Source organism: Cyphomyrmex costatus, unplaced genomic scaffold (assembly GCF_001594065.2).
Source record: "Cyphomyrmex costatus isolate MS0001 unplaced genomic scaffold, Ccosl1.0 scaffold506, whole genome shotgun sequence".
In the NCBI taxonomy this organism is placed as follows: domain Eukaryota; kingdom Metazoa; phylum Arthropoda; class Insecta; order Hymenoptera; family Formicidae; genus Cyphomyrmex; species Cyphomyrmex costatus.
The window spans coordinates 13,571-38,334 of record NW_017279319.1 but is presented as its reverse complement, the minus strand read 5'-3'; the positions used below and the strand labels follow the sequence as shown (position 1 = coordinate 38,334).

General features: G+C 32.5%; 4 protein-coding genes across 8 annotated transcripts in view; 1 reads left to right on the top strand and 3 right to left on the bottom strand.

Moving 5' to 3' along the window:
* Positions 1–1,270: 1,270 nt before the first annotated feature.
* On the bottom strand, positions 1,271–3,651 carry Coprox (oxygen-dependent coproporphyrinogen-III oxidase). Of its 4 annotated transcripts, none has more exons than XM_018545911.1 (2): positions 3,197–3,651; positions 1,271–2,796 (listed from the first exon to the last, which is right to left on the bottom strand). In XM_018545911.1, exon 2 carries the CDS (start codon positions 2,772–2,774, stop codon positions 1,566–1,568), a length of 1,209 nt encoding a protein of 402 aa, XP_018401413.1. In that variant the 5' UTR covers positions 2,775–2,796; positions 3,197–3,651; the 3' UTR covers positions 1,271–1,565. The 4 variants fall into 4 exon arrangements, with proteins under 4 accessions (XP_018401413.1, XP_018401414.1, XP_018401415.1 ...); XM_018545912.1 differs by having other exon boundaries at positions 1,271–2,792; XM_018545913.1 differs by having other exon boundaries at positions 3,201–3,651.
* A 915-nt stretch (positions 3,652–4,566) lies between these two features.
* On the bottom strand, positions 4,567–7,294 carry mRpS18A (mitochondrial ribosomal protein S18A). Of its 2 annotated transcripts, none has more exons than XM_018545926.1 (5): positions 7,229–7,292; positions 6,341–6,625; positions 6,072–6,205; positions 5,267–5,390; positions 4,567–4,739 (listed from the first exon to the last, which is right to left on the bottom strand). In XM_018545926.1, the coding sequence occupies exons 2-5, from the start codon at positions 6,606–6,608 to the stop codon at positions 4,618–4,620; spliced, it is 648 nt and encodes a 215-aa protein (XP_018401428.1). In that variant the 5' UTR covers positions 6,609–6,625; positions 7,229–7,292; the 3' UTR covers positions 4,567–4,617. The 2 variants fall into 2 exon arrangements, with proteins under 2 accessions (XP_018401428.1, XP_018401430.1); XM_018545928.1 differs by having other exon boundaries at positions 4,577–4,739; positions 6,341–6,505; positions 7,229–7,294.
* Positions 7,295–7,736: 442 nt separating this feature from the next.
* LOC108778688 (UBA-like domain-containing protein 2) lies at positions 7,737–21,235 on the top strand. Its single transcript, XM_018545929.1, has 4 exons — positions 7,737–7,856; positions 14,295–14,369; positions 18,756–18,849; positions 19,567–21,235. The coding sequence occupies exons 1-4, from the start codon at positions 7,749–7,751 to the stop codon at positions 19,728–19,730; spliced, it is 441 nt and encodes a 146-aa protein (XP_018401431.1). The 5' UTR covers positions 7,737–7,748; the 3' UTR covers positions 19,731–21,235.
* Positions 21,236–22,529: 1,294 nt separating this feature from the next.
* fab1 (1-phosphatidylinositol 3-phosphate 5-kinase fab1) overlaps positions 22,530–24,764 on the bottom strand; it is a 10,050-nt gene continuing 7,815 nt past the window's right edge. Inside the window, exons 11-14 of the mRNA XM_018545908.1 lie at positions 24,112–24,662; positions 23,501–23,833; positions 23,033–23,194; positions 22,530–22,944 (exon numbers count right to left, since the gene is read on the bottom strand). Of these exons, the coding sequence (XP_018401410.1) occupies positions 22,739–22,944; positions 23,033–23,194; positions 23,501–23,833; positions 24,112–24,662 (1,252 nt within the window). The 3' untranslated portion in view covers positions 22,530–22,738. The remainder of the gene's footprint in view (positions 22,945–23,032; positions 23,195–23,500; positions 23,834–24,111; positions 24,663–24,764) is intronic.

Here is a 24,764-nt window from a genome sequence, read left to right as displayed (position 1 = left end):
TTCAAGACTCTATACATTAAATACTCGTCTTCTTCCTACATATGCTGTGTTTAGAGATTTTGTATATAATGAAAATTATTCGCCTACTAATAATCACGCCTACAAATAGTCTTCAATCAGCTTGGTAGTTCGTTTTAATTATAGTATAAATATTATAAATGACTAAGCAAACATTGCAAAGCTTTGAAACGACTTCGATCATTTGAAGAAGTTAAATTCAACAGATTTAAATAATACTGTCTTCGACTAGGTATTTCTTCCGTGGCGTACATATAAAATAAAATATCTTATATAATATATGTATATAAAGATATTTTATTTTATCTATATGTAGTAAATTATATAACTATATAAGATACAATTTATTGATTTATATGTATATCGACAAAAGGAGAATAATACTTCAACACAACAAAATACAATCACAATCAGAAACCTCTAAAAATATTTTTCTGTTAGTTAAGACATATCGAGCCGATACGTCGATTCCAATGAAATTTTTTTTAAAATCGGCTATGGATATCGGTTTTCAAATGTCAAAAACTTAGTATTGACTTTCCAATATTAAATTTAGCTAACTCAATTTAGGAACATTATTTATTCATCATAGCCTGAATAAATACTCTTCTACATATATATATTCAATATATATACATGTATAGATATATATCACGTGAAGATATGATTGTAAAATCATTTTGGCTGTGAAATATTTCCCCTTAATTTCATCGAGGAATTTATTTGATAATTATCACATTTCAATTTTATAATATTGTAATATTATTGTTTATGTAATTTTATACGTGTTTATATAAATATCTTCACATTTATATGATTTCTAAGGTTAATATGATATTGTATCTTATTTTAACAAGACGATATTTACTTTGTAAGTATGACTGTTTATATAAATTGATATAAGAATGAAATTTTTGTAAATTAAAGACTGAATACTAAATTAAATTTATGAGATTCTGAATGATTACCACCGACTTTCGCATAAATATATTAATGTATTTTAATGGAAAACGTCATTTTTAGCAATGATGCCTGATTCTATACTGTTGTAATAATAATGGTATGGTACTATTACTATTGTAAATAATGTTCATTTAAGTTTTTAGAATTAATACAGTTCATGTTAAGTGCGTTAAAACAGCTTGAGAAATTTTATATACCACATTCTTTTATCTCATTATTTTTACTTTTATATTAATTTTTTCGAAAAATATAAATTTTAATGTATGTACGATTGTATACAAAACCGGTTACTAATTAATATATGTATATTGTACAAAAATTTGTGTCCATTTTTATTTACACCATAGTTCTACTTGGCACTTCAAAGATCACATTCTTTTTATCTCCTGTTAAACACATGATCAACAAAGCTTTTATAAATCTATACATGTTATAAATCTATACATCTATCGACTCTCAAAATGTTAATCTTAATATGTTTTTATCATTTCAGATTCCACTTATGTACTAAAATTATATTATAATATTATTACTTTTACATAATCTTTCCTAATCGTACGAAAGTCACTTCGAGAAATTAAAACCTACACTTGCACATTATCCGTATTTGTTTCGTTTAACCAATCTTTCGGGTTTTTTAGCACTTCCAGAAGTTGCGACTCCCTCGAATCGGCTTTAGGTTCGTGCATGTATTCCCATTTGGCATTCAATGGCAGAGACATAAGTATACTCTCATATCGCGCACCGGGTGTGTACAGACCAAACTTGGTGCCGCGATCATAGATCAAATTAAACTCAACGTACCTACCCCGTCGCAATAGTTGCCATTGTCTCTCGTGATATCCATAACCATCATTCTTGTGTTTCTTTACCAAAGGAATATATGACGGAATAACTGCCTCAGCACAAGAAGCGACGAACTGAAACGCCTCGTTCTGGTTTGGAGTATCCAGGTCGTCGAAAAATATCCCGCCCACGCCACGTCGTTCCCCTCGGTGCACAATGTTGAAGTAATTATCGCACCATTCCTTGAACTTCGGATAATAAGAAGGATCGTGTTTGTCACAGGCGGTTTTTAGCGTTTTATGAAAGTGTTTGGCATCTTTCTCATCCAAGTAATATGGGGTGAGATCTGTACCTCCTCCGAACCACCACTGAACTGTACCATCTGGATTCTCCACTTCAAAGTAACGATAGTTGAAGTGAATCGTAGGAATCATGGGATTGCGAGGATGAATCACAGCGCTGACACCAGCTGCGAAGAACGGCACCGAGTCTTCCATCTTCTTACCGCGTGCTCTCATTTGTTGGACAGCATTCGGCGGTAGCACGCCGGTTACGACGGAAACGTTAACACCGGCTTTCTCGAATACTTGTCCGTCTTGCAGGACGCAAGTAATACCACCACCACCTTCTTTTCTGGTCCAGCGATCCACTTTGAAGGAGTAGCCGTCCTCCAGTGATTTGAGCGCTCTGCAGAAGTCTGCTTGAGTCTTCATCACCAATAGTTCCATTTTTGTTTTCATATCGTTCGGATTTCTTTCCAATTGCTCGACAGCTGTGATAGGCTCTGCCATAAAAGTCTTAGTATAATGTAAATCATTTTGCGCTGCCTGAACTACGTCACTGTATATGCTGTATGTCGCTAGCCCCGTAAGGATTCCTGTCCCAAAATTTCGTAGGTTTTTCGAGTTTCTCGAAAGTTTACTCCATGTAAACCATGTAGACCATACAGCGTGATGGTATGCGTTAATAGAACGTAGGGCACTTTGTATCATATAACGTGTAGCCATGATTTCTTCCAAATTATTCTTTCTAGAACAAAATTTAAAGTCTTATTTTCTAGTCAGTGTCACAAACTCTTGCTGTATTATAATCAGGAAATGCTTTCTGATTAGATATAAAATCCATTAGATTAGATTAATAAATACTTTATATTTATATAACTATAAATAAAGTGTAAAGAGTATTTTATCTTTATGTATATGTACTTTACACGATTACTATATATAATATAATACTATTACCGTCCGTATCCGGCACCTATTTCATATTATAAACGCGATTGTTTTCACTATAAAATTATAAATACCAAAATAAATAATTAAAAAAATTAAAATACTAATATCTTCCAATAAATTGGAATTAGTCGATTTCCTTATACTTATGTTTTACGTTCTTACGGAGTTTTATGTGTGAAGGCCTTAATACTCACTCACGGCGAGATTAATGAATCAGCTGTTGATGGAATTGACGGAGTTCATGAAGTGACTGAACAGACTGCGACACTTGACATTTATTAAGTACATTGAGCTACACTCTTCTTTTTCTCCGACTTTTGGGATTTTAGTCTCTTCGAATGAGGCTCAGTTAACCCAGTACCATTGAGCTACACTCGGTCACTCGTGGTCACAGCATCAGAGAGAAATAAGAAAATTCTGAGGTGTTCTGAGTTTCTGAGGGACCGGCATCAAAATCTTTCTCCGAATCTTCTGTACACTACCGCCAATATATATTTCCGAATTGGGTACTAGGTAGTTATTTCCATTTCCGACACTGTCGATAAAATCATAGCAGAGAAAACGTTGTAGGATGTGCGAGTATAGATTATATCCACAAATTGTAAATAAAAATTAAATTTACACACACACACATATATATATATATAACACAAACGTAAAAGGGAGGGGGAGAAAGAAGGGGGTGGGGAAAACAGATCAATTATATCGTAAGATATAGTAAAAGAAAAATTGCGTAATAATTATATATATATATATATACAGATATAAAACTTCTTGAAATTAAAATTTAACAGGAATTTAGTATGGTAAGAAGTATTTTCCAGTTAGACATAATTGAAACAATGTAATGTAATGAATCATTACATCCTTATTGTTTAACATTAACCCTTAATACACACAGGCCTGTTTTTTTTATTTCTGCATTAGAACTCTCTCGTTTTCACTAAATATCAATATCTATCTCACTTTAAGTTCCAAAAGTATATACTAATTGAGTGACAGAAAATAAATTGTATCTAATAATATTCTGGTCCTCTATTTTACTACATAAGTCGTTCGTGTTCCAAGTAAATTTTCGTCACTATTACAAGTAGATAAAGATTGAGTAATTCTTATACTTTAATATTAAAAAAAATATTTATAAAATGTATTAAAAAAAGAAAAAGATATAGACTATTATCTAAATATTTTAATATTTTAGAGAAAAAAAATACATAGGATATGCATGACTTAATATGTGATTAAAAATTAAAAATAAGGATAAATATTATGCTATTATGTTATTTTTTTTTAGAAAACGTCCTGATTTTGAGAAAACTGGACACTATTAAAGTTTATACTTAGTTTAAAAAACATTAATCAATATTCATTGCAAGCAATAATCATTGCAATAACATTTGCATGATAGCGATGCTTTTGTAAACATTGTTTTGTAAACATATAATTATGAACTATTAAATTTTAGAAATTTTTATGCCAACAAAATTCTTCCTCCAAGTTTCCAATTTGAAAATATTGTAAAGGTGATAATTAGGAAGAGAAGTAGATCAATATTCGATTAAATAATGGTACTCAATTGAGTAAATAAAATATGCTATTCAATTCTGTACATTTCCTATCTTTTATATTTGTATATCGTATTGTTATATCGTATAGTAGCCTCATCGAAATACGTGTTGTATTGTCTCCATTTTTCTGTAGCCAAAATCTGTTTCGACATTCTGTCTGGTAACAAGCCTAAAAAATAAGCAAGATAAACATTATTTCTAGAAATATAATTCTTTAACTCTATACATAGTCTACATTACTCAGATGTTTTTTTAAAGTAATTATTATATTTGCATAAGATGTTCCTAACATCCCAACATTATATCTCAATTTTCATTTTTTTTAATAATTTATGATTAAATATAGATTGATAATATTCTAAATGTTTTAGATAAAGATAAATACAAAAATATTTATATTCTAAAATAATTTATGCCAAATATAATGTGTGTAAATATTTATATATTTAGAGATTATAAAATTGGGATGCTTGGATATATCATGAGTAATAAAGGATTAATAATAGATGTTCTTTTCAGTTGAACTCTTCATAGTTCATCTCTTCTTTTTTTCTCTATATGTTGAAAAAAAAAAGGCAAGAGAGAGAGAGAGAGAGAGAGAGAGATGTGAACAATGCACAAAATTAAGTTAAAGAGAACAAGCTTAAACCATTTTACAATGTATTTAGATTAATATATATGTATATATTAACAAACCTGCTCTTTTAGCCATAGTCACCAAAATGGAAATTTTATTCTGTTGCACCTTACACAAGCCAGTTACTCTACGTGGTAGTACGGTTCCATTTGATCGCAAAAATTGTTTTAGAATAAGAATATCCTGTAAAATATATAGGAAACTTCAGATTTAATGAATAATATAAATTATTCATATAATACACAGAATGGCACATGAAATGTCATACTACTTATATACTAAAGCCTGAAAATTTGATTAACAAAGCTTGAAAGCAAGATAATTCGATTATATAAGACTGCGAGTAAAAGCTGTAATTTGTAAGAGATAGTAGATAATGTAAGGCAAGAGTAACTAGGAAATAGAAAAAGTAGATAAACAAAAAGTAGATGAGAGAAAGAAAGGTATGGATGAATAAATGAGTTAAGGAAAAAATTGTAAACCAAGTCTCCTTCTTGGTTTGTAAAAATGCTGAAGTCAATAAAATTCTACTCTACAATTAAATTTACATGACATTTCATAGGTTATCATATAAAATATTTTGTCCACTTTTATCAATACAGTTTAATTTTAATTCACGTTCAACTAAAATGATAAAGAATAAATTATACCAAGATTAAAGTTAAGGTTAATCTATACTGATGGAAATAGGTTCATTTTTATCAATATAGAGAGATCGACTTTAATCTCGGTTCAATTCACTCTTTATCCTTTTCTAATTCTTAAAATTGTAAATAATGTAATACATCATAAAAAGTAAGTTAATTTAAAATAAAAATTAATCTATGTTAGTAGAAATGGGCAACAGAGTATCATAAAACTCACAGTATGTTTAACGTCAAGTCCTGTGGCGCAAAGAGGACACGCATTGGAGTTTAACTTTAATAACAGATGCTCCTTTTCCTGTGGCACTCTTACAGCTTCGATAGTTAAGACCTTATCATCTTTCTTCTCAATTACTACAAGAAGTTAAATGTAGATAAGCTTGAGATATTAAGACAAGGTTAAGTACAGGTTAGGTATAAGTTCGCAATAAAGATCACAATAAAATTATGTCCCCCGTTTTGTTAAGCGACGTTTAACAGCGAACTCACTTTTTCTTAAATGTGTAGTTGCAGACAGCGATATACTTCTATTACATGATTCTGAGAAAATCAAATTTTTCCCAAATTGCCTTACAGATCGAAACAGAACCGCCATTTTCGGTCCAGTGGTTCTCGATGTTTTGATATGTTGTTCGTGGTTGTTCGTAGCGATAGCTGTCGGTAACAAACTAAACTGATAAAGATTTGTATCTTCTGGAAAATATGTTTCCGGAAAATTGGCAGTACACATACATTTTGTACATACGGAGCTTTTCATATTTCTTGGAGACTTTTCTATAAATTAAATTTATATTTTTTATCGTTTTAAAACTTCATCTTTATTACCGCGACTGAATAAATTTTGAAAATTTTAAACAATTTATTTTAATATTATATATAATTTTTGTATTTTTATGTGATTTTGTATCACAATAATAAATATTTTATAATTTTAATGTTTCATTGAATTTTTTAAATATATTAAATTATAAGAGATTCATTTTCTTCGTGTCTGCGTTACATTATATTTTTTGCACTTAGAATGAGACAGTCAAGAAAAACTGAAAAGAATAGAAACGAAATGAAAAATACAACTATAAGAAAATAAATTTCGCATCATAAGTATACGCAGGTGTAATTTACCACACAAAGTTGCACCCATATGCGTTTTTTTTTCCTAATTAGAAAAAGGAAGTGTTGATGTTTTCGTTTCAAATATTAAAATTAGAGAGAGAAAAAGAAAGCAATTTCCTTTAAAAAAAAAAAAAAAAAACTTTCTAAACCTGACAATCATAGTATACGAATATCTAGAGATACGATACGTTCGATCACAAGAAACCAACTTCACGTGGGACTGACGCCGCGTGACGTCACCGTGCGCAGCTAGTCACACTTCACCTCATTCCCGTCGCGTTCCCCGCGTCCCCCAACATCCCGCCGTCATCTTCGTCGTCGTCATCGTCGTCGTTGTCGTTGTCGTCGCCGCGCGGCCGTAGCGCTCTCGCGGCAGTCGCGGTCGTCTGCGATGAGTTTAGTTTTGAAAACAAAGGGCCGCCCGCCGTACACCGTGGTGTGTCGTCGTCGTCACACGGCTTGCGCTTAAAGAAAAGCGGAAGCGCCTCCGCAAACGCGGCGCAAGACGGCGGACGAGGGATTAAAACGCCGTGCGTCGTGGGATTAATCGTGTTGGTCGTGTATACGATTTCAACAGTCCTTCCGTCCCTCTTTCGTTTCAGCTGTTTATTCGTACGTCCGTCCATCCATTCTCTCCTGATCCTACCTATAAAGATATTAAATATCTATAAAAATATTTCCCGATTGTTCTCCCTGTTTCTCTCTCTCTCTCCCGGCCGTCCCTGAAACTCGCCGTGACACTCTCCCTTCGTGTCATTGTTGGAAACGTGATCAACACAAAAAAATGGACGCACTTCGGGAGCAGGTGATGATCAATCAGTTTGTGTTGGCCGCGGGCTGTGCCAGGGAGCAGGCGAAGCAATTGCTGCAGGCAGCGCATTGGCAATTTGAGGTGAGGAAAATTAGAAGACGTGAACTATTCGGATGGAGAATAAACCGTGGGGGGGGGGAGGGGAAGGAAATGAGGCCTGAGAATATGTTCCTCCTCCCCCGCTCCGTGACGAGTGTGTACCGCACACGCACGTATTATGCACGTACGCGACGGTGTATCCTCGCCTTGGACACACTGCTACGTAAACAAAGCGACGAAAATGGCCGCCGTCGTCGCCGCTTTAACGCCGCGTGATCCCTGTGACGAGGAACGCGCCGATCCGCGAATCGACGTTCGTTCTTCGTCGGGACCGTCGACGAAGGCGCGAGACCACGCCGCTGTCTCGTCGGCTTCATTCATAAAAATCGCGCTAGGCTGCAAACGCGGCAACGCTCGCAATACGCGGACCGATGTCGGCTTGTAGAAACAACAAGAAATAAACGTAAACCCGCATGCCACGGATTTGGCTTTTATTCTTGCACTAAGTAGTGGCCGTTCCTATCACTGCAGATTAACTTTAACGTACTTTTCACCTTTTTTTTTCTTCTAAGAATTGAAAAAGGATGAAGAGTAAACCGTAATAAATCTACTTTAGTAGAAGTGCCAACTTCCACCAATGTAAAATTAACTTTGATCTTGGTTTGACTTGCTATTTATCTTTTCTAAGAATTATTCTAAGAAATAGTTGCTAGAATTAGTAGTATAATGCAAAAATTCGAAAGATTCGAATTTTTAGAACTAGTAGAAGATAAACAGTACGTTAAACTGAAATTAAAGCTTTTCTAATTCTAAAAATTACAATAATTCTTGGAAAAAGTAAACAGTAAATTAAAGTGAGATTAAAGTTAATTTCACATTAATAGAAATGGGCCTAATGGCCAATTTCTTTACTTCCAAATAAATTGCAGATAATTTTTATCTAGAGGTGAAGAAATTATCTGGAGGTGAAGAAATTAGGCATAAGTCTGTACTAGAATTATCCTTGGGTTTGCTCCTGGCCTCTTGCAGAATTCATCTTTCATCTTTTTCTTTTCATATTGCAGAGAAAAAGAGAAAGGGTGAATTCTGTAAGAAGAGCTAAAAAACATACCTCATCTAGCTTTTATCAAATTTTAAATGTGAAGCCTAAGACACAATATTAAAAAATACACCAATATAGGAACAGGGAGTAACAGACAACATTGAAAAAAATACCATAAATTTAAATATTCATTTGAATACTGGCAATTAAACATTTACTTACAGTAAATAAGTATTTATTTAATAAAAATAAATTATTATCAAATTAAATTAATGTTTTTTTTTTGTACTAAATAAATATATCTTTATATTTAATAAATATTTAGTTGCGCTATTCAAATAAATATTTATTTAAATTTATGATATTTTTTTTCAGTGAACCTATCAAGAAGTCTATATTCTGGAGTACATGGTTTCTAATAGGTTGAAATTTGTTGTAGTGTTGCCTGTACTTTTCAATTGTGCCTCAGAGGCTTCACTTTCAGTATGTACATGAGTTCATCTATAAAAAAAGCAGACATGTCTTTTGTTAGGCAGCCCCATGCTCGTCGTGAATGTGCAACATTATGGAACAGCAACCGTAAATAATAGGATCTAGAAGCGGTTTTGTCTTGCCGATGTTGACGAGAACGTTGCGGCACTCTACACGTTGTATCGCTTTCATTTCACTTTCGCATCCGGCTTGCGTATACAGTTGTACAACCTGCGTTTGTTTTCATTTTGCAGATTTGTGTGACAATCGTCATTGTTGCGCAACAGGATTTTGTCGCCGCTATTGATTCATCAACAATCCTTTCTCCATATAGTGTCGTATCGATTGTAGCGCTATATTATGCTACAGATTGTCTGGAAATTATTGCGTAATATTATTGCTCTAGAGGCGCACATCTCGAGAACGATTACGGCACTCTCTTCGGATTACGTCATTTTTCGCGCACGACATACGTAAGATCTTATCCCAATCGACGAACGTAGGACGACGGGAGAGGGATCGATAATTGCTATTTGCGGCAAGTCACGTGGTATACCGGTGTTTACACTCGTCTTCTGCAATCCTGTCGAGCTGACGTTACACAATCCTGTGCGTTAAAAGCAGGAACTGGAACCGACCGTAAATTTTCGGCGAATTCAGGTTCCGATACCCGACGGGCACGCAAGCATGACTCATCTATGTAATTTTCCGCAGACAGTGGAATCGCATCGTTGTGTTGACATAAAATCTCGTTTCTCCATATAATATTGGAAAATTTGCGTTAAATTTAACATATTGTATTTTATGTGTTTTAAAAGGTCCACTTAAATTTTATGTTTTTTTTTATTTAATTTAACACGAGAAAAATATTTTAGAAAGTAACATAAATATTATATGAAAAATTAACAAAAAATGTAAACAGGGACACATTTTATATAAGCAAACTATGGAAACATATTTTTTAATGTGAAATTAACATTTATAATATGTTAAATTAATACGTATCTTATTCATTCATTTTGGACTATTTTTAAAACGTAATTTATAAGATAAGAAATTATAAGATAAGATATAATAGTTATAACATATAAATTTTAAGATTAGAATGAATAAAATGTATTTATTTAACATATAAACGTTAAATTTATTGGAACATGTTAATATTATAAATGTTGATTTTTTAATGAAGAAATAAGATAAGTTATGTTTGTTATTAAGATAAGTTATGTTTGTTTTTTTACATAATACTTGTGAAACATCTAATATTCATTTTGTATTAAATTAACACAAAAATATAAGAATGAACCGTGTTTGAGATAAAATATGCTAAATTTAACATAAATTTTCCAACTGTCTATGCACATAATATTTTCCTCCTTAATAATAAATCCGGTAGAAAAAAACTGATTGTTTATCACTGACAAGGACATCTTTTGTTAATTTCGGTGGATTTGTGGGAAGACTGTTAAAAATAGACATTTATTCTTGTTACATGTGCTTTCACACGCGTTTTAGGAATTGGAAGAATTCTTCGAAATTAATTCAATACGTCCGATTTCGATGGAATGTTATCGAAATTATGCAATGTATAAAAAATGTTTTAAACAACAGTTTTGTGTAGCATTTTATACACTTTGTAATATTTTATCTACTTTAGATATTTTGTATTTACATTTTTCAAATGAGTCATATTTTATCGACCTCAACATCATTTTCATGATTATATATTTTTATCAAGATAAAAATGAAAAAAAGCTTTTTATTACAGAATCAATTATATATAATAATAATGCTCATATATTACTGAGAAAGAGACGGAAAGAAATGATTAAATGAGAAATTTTTCAAAAGAATAGATGCTATAATTAATCGCTTGCATTATTTACTCGCCAGCGTTTCAGGATAAATCATGCAATCCTTATACGCTTGCATCATGTAATTCATTTTTAAACACACGTCGATAGAGTGAAAAAAGGAAGGAGTAAAAGAGAAAGAGAAGGAAAAGGAGGGGGGGAGAGAGAGAGAGAGAGAGAGAGAGAGAGAGAGAGAGAGATTATATTGCGACACGCGCTAGCGTGCTAATGCATCATCGTGATTAGAGTTAGCTCGAGGAATCTTTCTGTGTCTTTGACCACAACGTAAACAATGCGGCAATGTGTATTTATATACGCGTCGTCTCGTCTCGTCTCGTCTCGCCTCGCCTTGGCACATACATCAACTCGGTGCAGCGCAATGTACACGGTGTCCCGTTATTATATCGCATTCAATCTTAATCGTCGAAAGGAAATTAGTGTTTGTCAGAAGTCTGTCGTTTTCTAATTTTGTAAAATTACTATCGTGAAATGTCAGTTTTAACTTTATTGAGTCTGAACATTAAAGTACAAGGAAAGGACAATTTCACTGAATCTAAAAAATTTAGCTAAATACTCCAAAAAGTTTTGACATTCTAGTAATAATTTTCAATATCTTACACAATTGTTTTGATGGTCTAACAAAATTATTTTCAAATCTGTATTTAGATAAATTTTTTTTTATAATAGAAAGTAGCATATACATTATGTAAAAGATTAACATATAAACGTAATAATGACACGATTTGTGAACAATCATTTTTTAATTATAATTAATTTTTATAATATGTATATTAAATTAACATACTTATATATAAATAACTTTAATATTTATATTTTGTGAAGTTAGTACATTTTATTCATTTATGTTTTAAAAAACATTTTATGCCATTTGTTCAATAACTTGTAAAAAGTATTATTTTAAGAAATGTTGAATATTTTAATTCAATACAAAATTTTAACATGGACTTGAGTGAACCGTTTCTAACACAAATATAAAATATTTTTTACTGTGTACTTCAGCATAACCATCTTTTCCACGAACTGGGAGAATATTCGTTTGATATATTGGGATCGTTTTCTTATTTTTACAATATTGTGGTATAAACTTGTTAGCAATCATATTGATTTCAATCTATGCCACGACAGGCGCGAAATGGTCGCAAGGTAATAGATAACGCGAATGTTACAGCGAATTCTCTGTGTTCGAGAACTTTCTCTATCCGAATGGTACGGAGTGTTAAAGCGGAATCATGTTATTCAAAGTTGTGGTTGAATTTCATATTTATTTCTCATTAAAGTCTTTTATGTCTTTCCTCTTCATTTAAATAAACTAACTATTTAAACAAAAAATAAAAGAAAAGTGTGGATATCCATGATTATAATAAATTATTTTAATATAATGTTGAAAGAGTTGCTTACGTACAGTAAAAAAAATTAATAACTGACTTCTAAATAAATATCAGACATTCAAATAAATGTGCTGTTTTTATAAAGTGGTGAATTTTATATAAATGCAATTAAAAAAAAATGAATTAATGAACTTTTAGTTAAACATATGTTTAACTAAAACTGGAATTAACTCATTTTTTTTTTAATTGGATTTATATCACTTTAAAAAAAACGGTTTAAATATTGAACGCACGTTACATCATTATCACTGAGGTAGTGAATTTTATATAATCGTAATGTAATTACGTCGATAATTGTAGTCATTAATTAAATATTTGTCGCGTAATTATGCTTCGTATAGGATTAACGCCGTATTTTCCGAAACAAGTTAATCTCTAGTTTTATTAATTCAGTAAGAGCTGTTTTGCGTTATTCAAAATATCTTTCTCGTTAAATTTTGCAAATAAATACGTCAAACTAGTTGTTTTTTTTCGCTATCTTTTTTTGGCTCAGTATTTCCCTAAAGAGAGTATTTTTGTTTTCTATTTATGAGAATGTTATTATAATAAAATAAATATTAAAGAAACCAGACAGACACACACAAACAAACACATATACAGCGAATTTACCTTTACACGTTTATTCCTTTCGCTGCAACGCTCTGACCGAAATATGAAACGCGTTCCTTACCGCGCTGGCCTATTGCATTCTTATGCTAATACCCTCAATGTATCCGAGAGTATCGAGTATCGCCGGCGCTTTAATTAAACGCCAGTGGTTGAATGTCATGGTATATTGCGTAACGCGTTCGCCTTGTAATAAGCGTTAAACTCATTGCGCGTCGTTTCGAGCAGTGCCGCTCTAATATGATTACATTTATATAATTGTGTTTAATTATTATTCGGTTATTATTATCACAAGTTATAAAATAGTTGTCTAGGTGTCGAGAAGCGGAGCTGTTTATAAATAATTATTGGTACATCAATAACTGTTGATAATTGACGAACCGTTAAAACTACCATCGCGTTACAACGGTTATCAGCAATTATCGGATATCTTTATCGGTAGCTCCATAGTGCAAACGTGTGGATATCCGATACACAGGGATCGGATATTGATACTATAAAGCATCGAACGATACTGACGAAGCTGCTTGCAAAATGATCGAAAGATTGCGACGGGCACTCTAATGATATCTGGCAGAGTTATTTAGTCCGATTACGTCGTCCTCTCTCTGTTCCTAATCATAGAGACGATCCCTTGTACTTGATTAAGATTCACGTGCTTATAAAGACGCAAAAGCAGTGTATTGAAACATTATCTCAACATATTTTATTATAACTAGATATGGTCAATTTTATTATAAACCTTAGAAATAATAAAAGATATCTATAATGATTTGAAAAAATTTTAAATTATCTATTTCTTTTCAGTACTTTCAATATCTGTTGTTTGAAACAAATTCTTATTTTTTTTTTCACGATCATATGAGTATAAAAATATAATTAAGAGGCCCAAATAATAATCAAATTGTTTTTAAAATTGTATATAAAAATGTTATAATTTTGCTTGAAATTTAAGCAAGAAGTATTAGAGAAATTTTTCTTCTTAAATAGACATTCTACTATTAGCATTAGAAGCAATAATGCGTAAATTTTTTTATGTATTATTTTCACGCAATATTTAATGAAGCGTGTTCTAACGATCGTGCTTTCTCTGTTACAGACCGCTCTCAGTATTTTCTTCCAAGAGGCGGCGATACCCTCCTGTGCGCAAGGAGCCGGCACCCACTTCGGCCAAGTGAGTCTTTGCATCATTCACTTCTAACGCGACTGACGAGAAAACCATGTAAAAGGAAGAGCCACGTAAATCGGTGCAGTCTGCGCAATCAATGAATATTTCGGTATCGACGAGTTCTCGATTTCTCGTTTCGCTTCACGCATACATCAAGATATATAGACAAATAAACTTGCGCTAAAGCTTGGACTCGTTGCGTGACAAACTATGTTTATAATATGAAATCAAGCAATACAGAAAAATATGATATCGTGTATTTTTGAGCCGTACGAATACAAGCATGATTGATTACGCTTGTAATATATTTTTATTTTTAATTCTTGTGATATATTCTGTATATCAATTTAAAGCAAAAACAGGACACGTATATAATATCATATTATTGCTATATCAATATTATTGTTATGTTAATGAGCATAAATGTCAATTCTTTCTTATGTACACAATGAACTGCCATATATTTTCCGAATTTCTATATATGTATTGTATATTAATAACACATTACCATAATTATACATATATTATTACATTTTCATAATTCACATTACATCACGCTAAGAAAATCAATACAAGAAGAATTAAAATTCATCGACATAGTATTCTGTAATACGTACTCATTTTTAAATCTTCCGAGAAACTCAGAAAAATTTTTTAATTTATATTATATGTATAATTCGTTAATATTCAATGAACGCGTTAATGTGACTGACATTGTATCTTCTTTACATATACAATATTGTTATGTATAATATTGTTAATCTCGAAACTACAAATTCCTAAGGACATGCTAAAGATCTATTTTTAATTTACAACGAGTCTTTAATTTTTCTTTTTATTGATATATAGTTTAAATTTAACATTATTAAATTAAATTAATTGCATCTACATCTAAAATCCACTCCAAGGTTCTCCAATGTAGGTTAACTTTAATCTGGGTTTAACTTACTTTTTATCTCTTTTTAGTTAAGCATTAGAAAAGAATAAAGAGTAAAGTAAACTAAAAATAAAGTGTATATTGATAAAAATGGATATAAGTCATTCAAATTCTACGAAGTGCCTTAGAGGTCAATTATTCATTCAAAAATTATTCTATAATACACATGTTATTACATATTACATCAAGAAGTACTCGTCCTTGACGAGTTGGTCAGTTTGCTTTTTTACTCTCCGGTTTTTTGAGATTTCATTCTAGCAAATAGACTAACAATCCCGGCGACCGCGTCTTCGGCCTGCGTAATGTGATATAACAGAATCGCGTTAAAGTGTCGAATCCAGTCAGCGAGTCGCATAGGCCGGTAGGTAGAGTGTGTTCCCGTCTTATTGATTATTCAAAAGTAGGTTCAGCGAGCGCAAGAGATCACCGTGCGGGGAACGGTGCGGACCCCGGAATAATACAACCGGGCGGCCAATTCACGAATCTTCTCGTCCTCATCCTCCTCGTCGAGTCGCGTTAATGTGCAACACACAGACAGGAAAATCGATTCTAGCGCGTGTCTGACCTTCACGAGGTTGACTATCATCCCTTCCGCGACAATTTACGCCGCTCTTTGATTAATTGCCCGTTCTCGCGAGCTTCTTTATCCCGCGTAATTTCGTAGTTGTGCAAAATGATCGTGCAGCGAAGACGAACTCGAAACACTCGGTCTGTTCTATTTCTATCTCCGGCCTTTTTTTCCGCAATCAAAAAGACACGGCTCGTGATACTCTTATGTGGTCTAGATAGATAGACTTCGATATGTGGCTTGACTTTTAGACGTACAATCCTATAGATATATTATAATTTATTCCGGTAACCCGATCAGATTTGCGTCAACTGCCATTTACTCTACTTTTCTACAAGATCCAATACCCTACATTCAGCCCTCATTAATACATATACAGAATACGTATTGTACGTAAATAAATAATTAGTTATTTCAAATAAATATTTCAAAAATACATATATCCACAAATCACTTTATTCAAAATCTATTCTGAATCTTAGTAAGTAATAATACTCCATTCAAGGCTATTAAATTAAAACGAATTCTATTTGCTTATTATGTAAAGTCTTAAACTTGTGTCACTTTTCCTGATTGAAGATTGATGTATTTAGAATAATTTCGACTTGTTTTCCTTGTGGAACTGTGATATAATGTTTGTCTTTTATAGAAATCCATAAATAACCCTTCGTGATTTTCAAGATATAAATAGCTAGTCCTGATCAATTAAATTAACTGGAATAAAAGTTTTAGACGATTACATATTTAAAGATAAATATCTGGCTAGATCTCTGAGAGATCCAATTTGTAGTTCTAAGGTTGACGCAATAATGCAATAACAATGAGAGTAATGGTACAATAATGTTCTATCTGGAAATTGCTTAAACGGTCATAATTGACAGGTCAGTAAATTCAGTCGAATAAGTAGTCGCGTTGAGAAAACCGGTTGCAAAGGCCGGTAAATGTCAAGACCAGCTTTTTCAATTAGCTCTGATATCTAATGAAAGCGAAGGTGATGCTCTAAAGACAAAAGACTAAAGAAAACTATTGGCGACTGTGCCACTAGCAGTAGTAAGCGTTTACTATTCTCGGTCGGCGACGGCACATTCCGATCAGTCGTGTGCCAAATTTCGTCCACAGGGCTGGATGTGTATCGTGAACGCACATTACTTCTCTTTTATTTCACGCATTTGCCCCACAATCGGTCGCATTATCTTCGTTTGCTGTAATTTGCATGTTGTTTTATCCAAGGACAAAAGTATTATTCTACCTAGTTACGCGCAGCATGTGCTGCGCACGTTATTTTAAAGATGTTTCATGACTGTACAATATCAGCTAAAAGTATCAATCAATCAGTCAAATTAAGCTAATTAGTCAATATTCAAAAAATTTTGATAATATTTTAGTTCTTTGAGATTACATAAATATGAAGATTTAGTCAAAAAAGATCAAAAAAAAGTTTGCAAAATAATTTATATTTTATTCTGACACATAAAATATGAATTATTTTTTATAGAATATTTAATTTTAGATTTTAGATAATTTTATTTAAATACTTTTTTTTACGTATACCGAACAAAATAAAATTAATTATTTAAAAGAATATATTGTGTTTTTATAAGTATAAAAACGTTTACGTAAAAAAATGTTAAATATGAAAAATGCGAATTTGTTTTTTTAATATGATAAAAAAATATTGAATTTGTTAAGAAAAGGTAGATTATTTTTGTTTTTGTGATTCCTTGTGCATATAAATCGAATGACTAAAGATAAAATGTAGGTACACTGAAAACCTAAATTTTTTAATCTTCTCGTAAAATAATCATTAGAACGAGTCAAAGTGTTTTCTTAGTAAAAAGTAAAAAAGCATTTAGTTTAGAGAATAAAAAGTATAAAACGGAAAGAGTAGTTCACATTTGTGAATAATACTTTGCAGTATTTTATTGTTTAAATTTAATTAAGTATAATCAGGGTCAGTGAAACGTTCAATAATCACTTAACTGAAATAATCTTATCGAGAACAATTATGTAGTTCATTCATGAGACACGTTTAAAATACAAAAGCAACAAGGTTTACTTTGTGAGAGAGCATCGTCAATAGCGGTTATTTAATAGCTGCTTATCAGTGGCGAATTATCACAGCTGGTCGTTGCTATGCTAATACACATGTCTCTGTATTGTTTGGTCACGTATCTGTGTACATACCTGACCGTCGTTACATGCAAGAGCCGAAGGTTCAACAACCTTGTTAGCTAATGGTCTTTCATGTCTGATAGATCTTATTTAATCTAGCCCTTCCAGTGAAAAATACACATATTTGCTGTACATCAATTTCTATTTTTTTCACTAACCTAAAATAAACCTACGCTTTTGAGATGTTATTGTAATTATAAAAACTAGAACGAAACTATTATTTTAGTAGGAAAAAACTGTGTAGAAAAACTCGCTATTTTCTTTTTAAAATTAAAAAAATCGAAAATTTTTATGAAAAATTTTTATCAAAATGTGATCTTTTCGAATATTTTATTTTTATTTTGTTAATATTAAATATATAATAATGCTAAATTAAAGACATATTTTCACATAAACCTTGATTGAGATTTTAGATTTTTGTATAAGTTTTTTATTTGGTTTTATAAAAAAACAAAAAAATTTAGTTCTTATTTAATTCCTATAAAATAAAGATAAAGGAAGAAATATATTCAGGAATAATTAATTAAAATTAATTAAAAGATTAAAGACTTTTTCATCGACGATTTAAAAAAATTTTAAAGAGATACCTATACAGCACAGAAGCTTGCAGCTATATTATTACAACTTTTACAATGTTACTGTAATATTGTTTCAATGTTGTTGCAAAGTTGCTAGAATGGTCTGTGCTATATAGCAAGTGTTTTTGTATTTCCAGATAACACCATGCAATACGCCAGCCACTCCGCCAAATTTCCCGGACGCGTTGCTGGCGTTTTCCAAAATGTCTGCAGGTGAAAAAACTCCGTCGGGTAAGTTATTAATTATGATAACATAAATTTAAACTAATTATTATAATAATTAAAAATGCCATATAAACTGTCTTCTAAACCTATTTAAATGAGTTGTAATTTGCGTAAAAATTCTCAGTATAGTATTCGTTTTATAATTTATACATGCACGCCGTTTATTTTAGTGAGCGTTATATGGTATGTATTCTGACACATGTATGTTTTCCACGTGTAATTCAATTTTTAAAATGTTTTTCATTTTACACACTGCATAAAATTATAAATAAAAATATTATGATATAATTAGTTTAACAAAGCTTTACACTGGCTCGTTATCGGCATTAAACATAGCATTTTTTGTTTATTTTGATAATATCTCTTTTGAAGATGTCATCGGTAAAATGTGAGAATAAATATATCGCTTGTTTGCTACGATATAATTAAAAAAAATAATTTTTTTAGTTTACAGAAAAAAAGCAGAAACATAATAAATATTTTAAGATCTTTTTATTCCTCTATAATTATAATTGTTAAATAAAATTACATTTCAAAAGTAACATTACAAAATTTTAATGATTGAAAATATTGAAACTCTTTCTGGAAAACTATGTTTTTTTTATTTGTGTCGTTATCATAAATGCGATATTAATGTTTATGTAATTAAAAAATTGCCATACCAATCTTCATGCAGTCGTAAAGCAAGTTGACAGTAGTCAAAGATTATTAAACGTATTGCAGGTATGTCTCCGAGCCAGAATGGATTTCAGGCGAATTCGACACCGATGGCGGGCATCGTGCAGCATCATACCGCCGGTGGCCGGTGTAGTGCATCCGGTAACACAACACAGCAACAGACGCAACCCCAACAAACGCAATTCGGCCTGGGCGAGCCACAGAGATAAAAATGACTGTGCTAATTGACGATGCGCAAGCACGAAACGTCACGTAGATGCGCGCGATAACGTTTCCGGAAAACAAAATATTGCGCTCTAAGCATGAAACGAAAAAGAGAGAGGGAAGTGAACAACGTATATACGGAAAAGAGGAAACTTCATGTTTTCTGAGAAAATGCATCCTTCCCGGAAGAGAATGAGAGAAATTCTCGAACGACATCGCAGCGACTACACGAAAGATATCTTCTACAGATCAGAACTGGATTGAATCGTTATTCACGCACAATAAGCAAAGCGTGCATTATGTTACGTGCGAATGCGCGAATAAGTCTGAGTGTTGATTTCCCCGACGATGCCCGAGAGAATATGACACGTATTTCAATTGCTAGATTTCCTTCTCGGCTTCCTCGAGAGATCTAGCGTAGGACGGTATGTTGAGTATAGTCCTCTATGTCTATGTATATAGCGACACAAAACGCGAGAGAGGGAGAAGGGACGAAAATCATATCAAAGAGCCTTCTTTTTTTCTCTGACACGTCGGGACCACCTCATAGGTCCAAAAAATGATCGAGGACATCGATAATTTGGAATAGTCGCACTATGAGAAATGGCTCCATCACTCCAATCTGACTTCCTTGTCTCCTTAGATACTATAGACACGTGACTGTTTCTCAAATTCACTGTACGTCACCGTTAGACTAGGCGATGGATTTCCACTATCACTTCCACACCACAGTACAAAAGAGTTTCGAGGTACAGTTTCCTCGGTTACTTGAAAACTTACTCTTTATCGCACATTTTCGCGGAAGATAATGACGGAAGATTGTACGGTATCTTTAATGTAGATGGAACGACATCGCTACTGCACGATGACTCCGCAGACATTTGTTTAATCATGGAACTCGAGTGTTTTATTACGATTCTTTCGCTGTTCTCTTAAAATAGTGATGCTTGCGGTACGCGTTACTTGCGTGCCGTTTCCATATACATAAGCGATATTTCGATGGTATAAATATACGAGGCTAAGTATAATAAACGAAGTTCTAACGTGTAAAAATTTGTAAAAAGAGTATCCCGAGTTATGTAACGTTCGTTTTACATAATAAATAACTATGTAAAAAGTAAGTAAAATAAAAAAAATCACAAGGAAGAGATCTCGCGAGTGATAAAAGTATAATAGTCTGAAGGATTGATTCAGGAATTAATGTAACCCGGTGAATACGAGCAGTGAGAAATTCTTGATTCGATTATTTCGACTATTCGCGAACTAGAGATTATTGCCTGGGTTTACGCAGCACTAGACTTCACGATGTTTACAAAAGAATGCTCTTATATGGCAGCTGGCAATACGATTCTGATATCATAGTATATCAATATTTGAATATATGGAACTCTGTATCTTTCATTATATTTCTCGTAACATACATGGACGATTATTCGTATTATAGATACATACTTGTTTTCATTAAGACTCTATTTATTCGATGTAGCAGCAAATTTAGTTCTTCATAGCTTTTTAGAAGCTTGTTTTTGGTTTGAGGTTCCCGTTCCTTCGCTGCAACCTTATTAAATTGTAACATCCGAAGTGAGAAATCATATACACTTTTTTCTTATACTATACATTCAAATCAATTAGTTATTTCATCTATTGGATATTGTAAATTCATCAAATATATAATATTGAAAATTTTTATCCATTATTATTTTTTAAACGCAATATTAATGTCTTCAAACGAAAATGAATATTGTAAAATATTATAATGTTTATTTCGTCATATTTTATTCGAAATTTGCAGTTCATTTCGTTATGAACTCTGAAAAGAACCTTATTTTATCAATCAATATCAGATATATAGAAAGAACTAATCTTTTTCCATGTATAATATAGAAAAAATATTGACATTTCTTGCTGCTGATGTAATATGGCTGTAGTGTGGAAATAGGATCTTTAACCTAAAATAACTAACAGAGAATTTTATTCTTTGTCTCTTGATATATTTGACAGCAAAGTGTCTTTACGGATGCAATACAGTGTATTCAATCCTTTTATTTGTAGTCATAATAGTAGCCTCGGTCATAATACAAATTTATAGTCCAAGCTTAATTTGATAATTTAACTTTCATGCAATAGTATCCAGGCATCGTATAACTTTGTTAATGGATTTATGTAAATAATAGCAGATATTTAGTCGTAAGAAAAAAAGGTACTTTGAAGTACGAGATATTTTTCTCAATAAGGTACACGCTTTAATATCTTCCTTAGTTTGTGTACTGTCTAGGCTGTATAATGATAAAAACTATCGACGAAGAATGAGAATGTTTTACTATGTTGAAATTATGATTATTGTTTATTTGACTATTATAAAGAGACAAATAATAGTCATGTACATAATTTTGAAAAATTAAATAAAATATTGATAATTATACTTTTTCTCTCTTCTCTTCTGCCTTATTATTATCTTGCGATCTAATTTCATTGGTATCTTTGTACTTTAGAAGTTTGAAAATGAACAGCCACTTTTATAATTATAAAATGACTACTATGTACATTTGCTTAGTGCATACGATGTATATACATGTATACGTTCTTACAAGCAACCATTAATTTCTGTACGAGAAGTAAAGCCCATTCTACAATGGGCAGTAGCAGTAGTGGATTAAGGAGTAGGCGTAGAAATCGACCAATGATAGTTAATTATCCTCCTCATATTCGACTGTGATTTCTACGTCTATTCCTTAATCCATTACTGCTACTACCCATTGTAGAATGGGCTTAAGAAGTATTGATTTATATATAATATAGCAATTAATAAGTTAGTTAACAAAAAAACAACAGGTAACTATCGATATCACTTTTCATCGATATTTTTCGATGTTATCGCGGTATAAAATATATAAATACATGATGAAAATACGACACGCTCGTATTTTTACCGACGCGCATAAAAAATCTACATCGATTACATAATTACCGCATGTCAAATTGCATTCGTATTTAAAATTTCTGAAAATTACGTTTATTGTGGTGGTATCTCAACGCTTCTACCTAAACCCGACCATCTATCCGGTACAGGTAGAAAGTAGCGATGCATCGCAGCTATAAATCTGTCGCGATATTCCTGCGGCGATATTATAGTCGGCAATTTACCTTGGCCACCCAATATACCGGATTTTTTCACCATCGTTTCCAGTTTTTTATCCCACGTGAACGTTCTTATGTAATCTATATGAAAAAGAAATTGAGAAAAATAACAAGTATAAAATCAGATGTTAATCGACAAAAATGCGATAATATATGCAGTCATTCTCACCTATTATACCGAGCACAAGTTCGTCGGAGCTCGGTTCCAAGCCTACCAATAACGAATAGTCCATTACGGAATTGTCAGCTAAGAACTTGGTGTCCTGTTCGATGGCTCGATTTAATACTGCCTTGGAATGCGATCGAATATATAGAGGAGAATCACAGCTCACTGAAATGCGGATCATTAATTTTACGAATTTATACGGAAAGAACGGTTTTACTAAAATATCTAAAAATTTAGCTGGCAACAGATCTACAGATAATTTTGTAGCGTCCGAACAAAATTATTTTTGGATCTGATTAAACTGATTATTAGAATGTTAGAACATTTTTGCAGCATTGTCATTAAGCACTCCACATAATTATTCGGATATCCAATGAAATTATTTTCAGATCGATATCTAGCTAAAGTTTTAGATACTTGAGTAAAATTGTTCTTTCCATGTATTCGTAATCGTTTGGAAAGAGTACATACTATTCAACAAATTCTCGTCCAATAAAACCAGTTCACCCTCGTGGCATGTATCGTCCGGATTCGCCAGCCGATTCCGCACAGATCCCTTTAAATCGAACTTATCAGTGATGATTCGATTATAAAAGAGATTCTCCATTACTAACACACTAGTACGAAGCGCCGCGTTGGTTGTGTTGTTTTTAAACGACACTCTGTACACACCAACTATCTTGCCTAGCAATGTTGGTTGCTTGGTTTGCTGACATCTTTCCATATAGGCGAAATAGTTGGGTGCGAAGTCGAGGAAGATCTGCATATCGAGCCGAGACATCTCCTTTATGATGAATCTATCATCTGCAAAAGAAAATATATCTAGTGTGCTATAATCGAAATGATAAAAAATTAAAGACCGTCAAAGATTCTTGCAAAATATGTTTTTTTTTATTTTATAGCAAATTATAGTGAATGCACGTTTAAACGTAGCTAATTAAAGTGTGTAGTTTATCTTTAATATCATTTTGACGTCAAAGATGAACCATGATTGGATAAACGCATAAAACTTATCGCATACATTTTTTTTGTTACCGTAAGATTATAAATTATATAATAAATAATCAAAGCACACAACATACCTCTGCTTTTACAGAAGGCACTGCCGCTCTTTCCGCCTCTGGCTGCCCACTGCACGGTTCGACTTAGACTTCTCGTGAAGCCGTCCTCACCGCAGGGCAAAACATTTTCTCTCAGCGCAGAGAATTGCGCAGCAAAGTAGATTCTACAGAAGAAATTGGTTGTGGCATCGTTAAATTGTACTTCGATGTAATTCTGCTGCTTGCTCGCTTTCTTGTCATCATCAACGTCAGGACCGATTATGCTACTACCGCTCGTTTCCACGTTTGACACATTCTTGTCTGATTCAATAGGACTGCTGGCTGCATTGGGACTGTTGCCTCGAAAGAAAGACAGCACAGACGGCCGCTTGAACTCGCTTAATTGCGCCAGGTCTTGGGAGCTGTCCTTACCCTCGGGAAATTTGCGTTTGCTCAACGGACTAGGGTTCGATTCTGGTCCTTTCGTTGTACGTAAGAGCTCCTGCAATGCGTGCTTGTAGTCATGTGAGTCCAAAGCATACGCGATTATTGATGAAAGCTCGGATTCATAGACTACTATGGGTACCACGGACCTGCAACAAAATTTGAACTATTTTATATGTATACAAAAATTATACATAATTACACATGTGTATATATATAATAGTTACGTAATAATAGTATATTATATATAT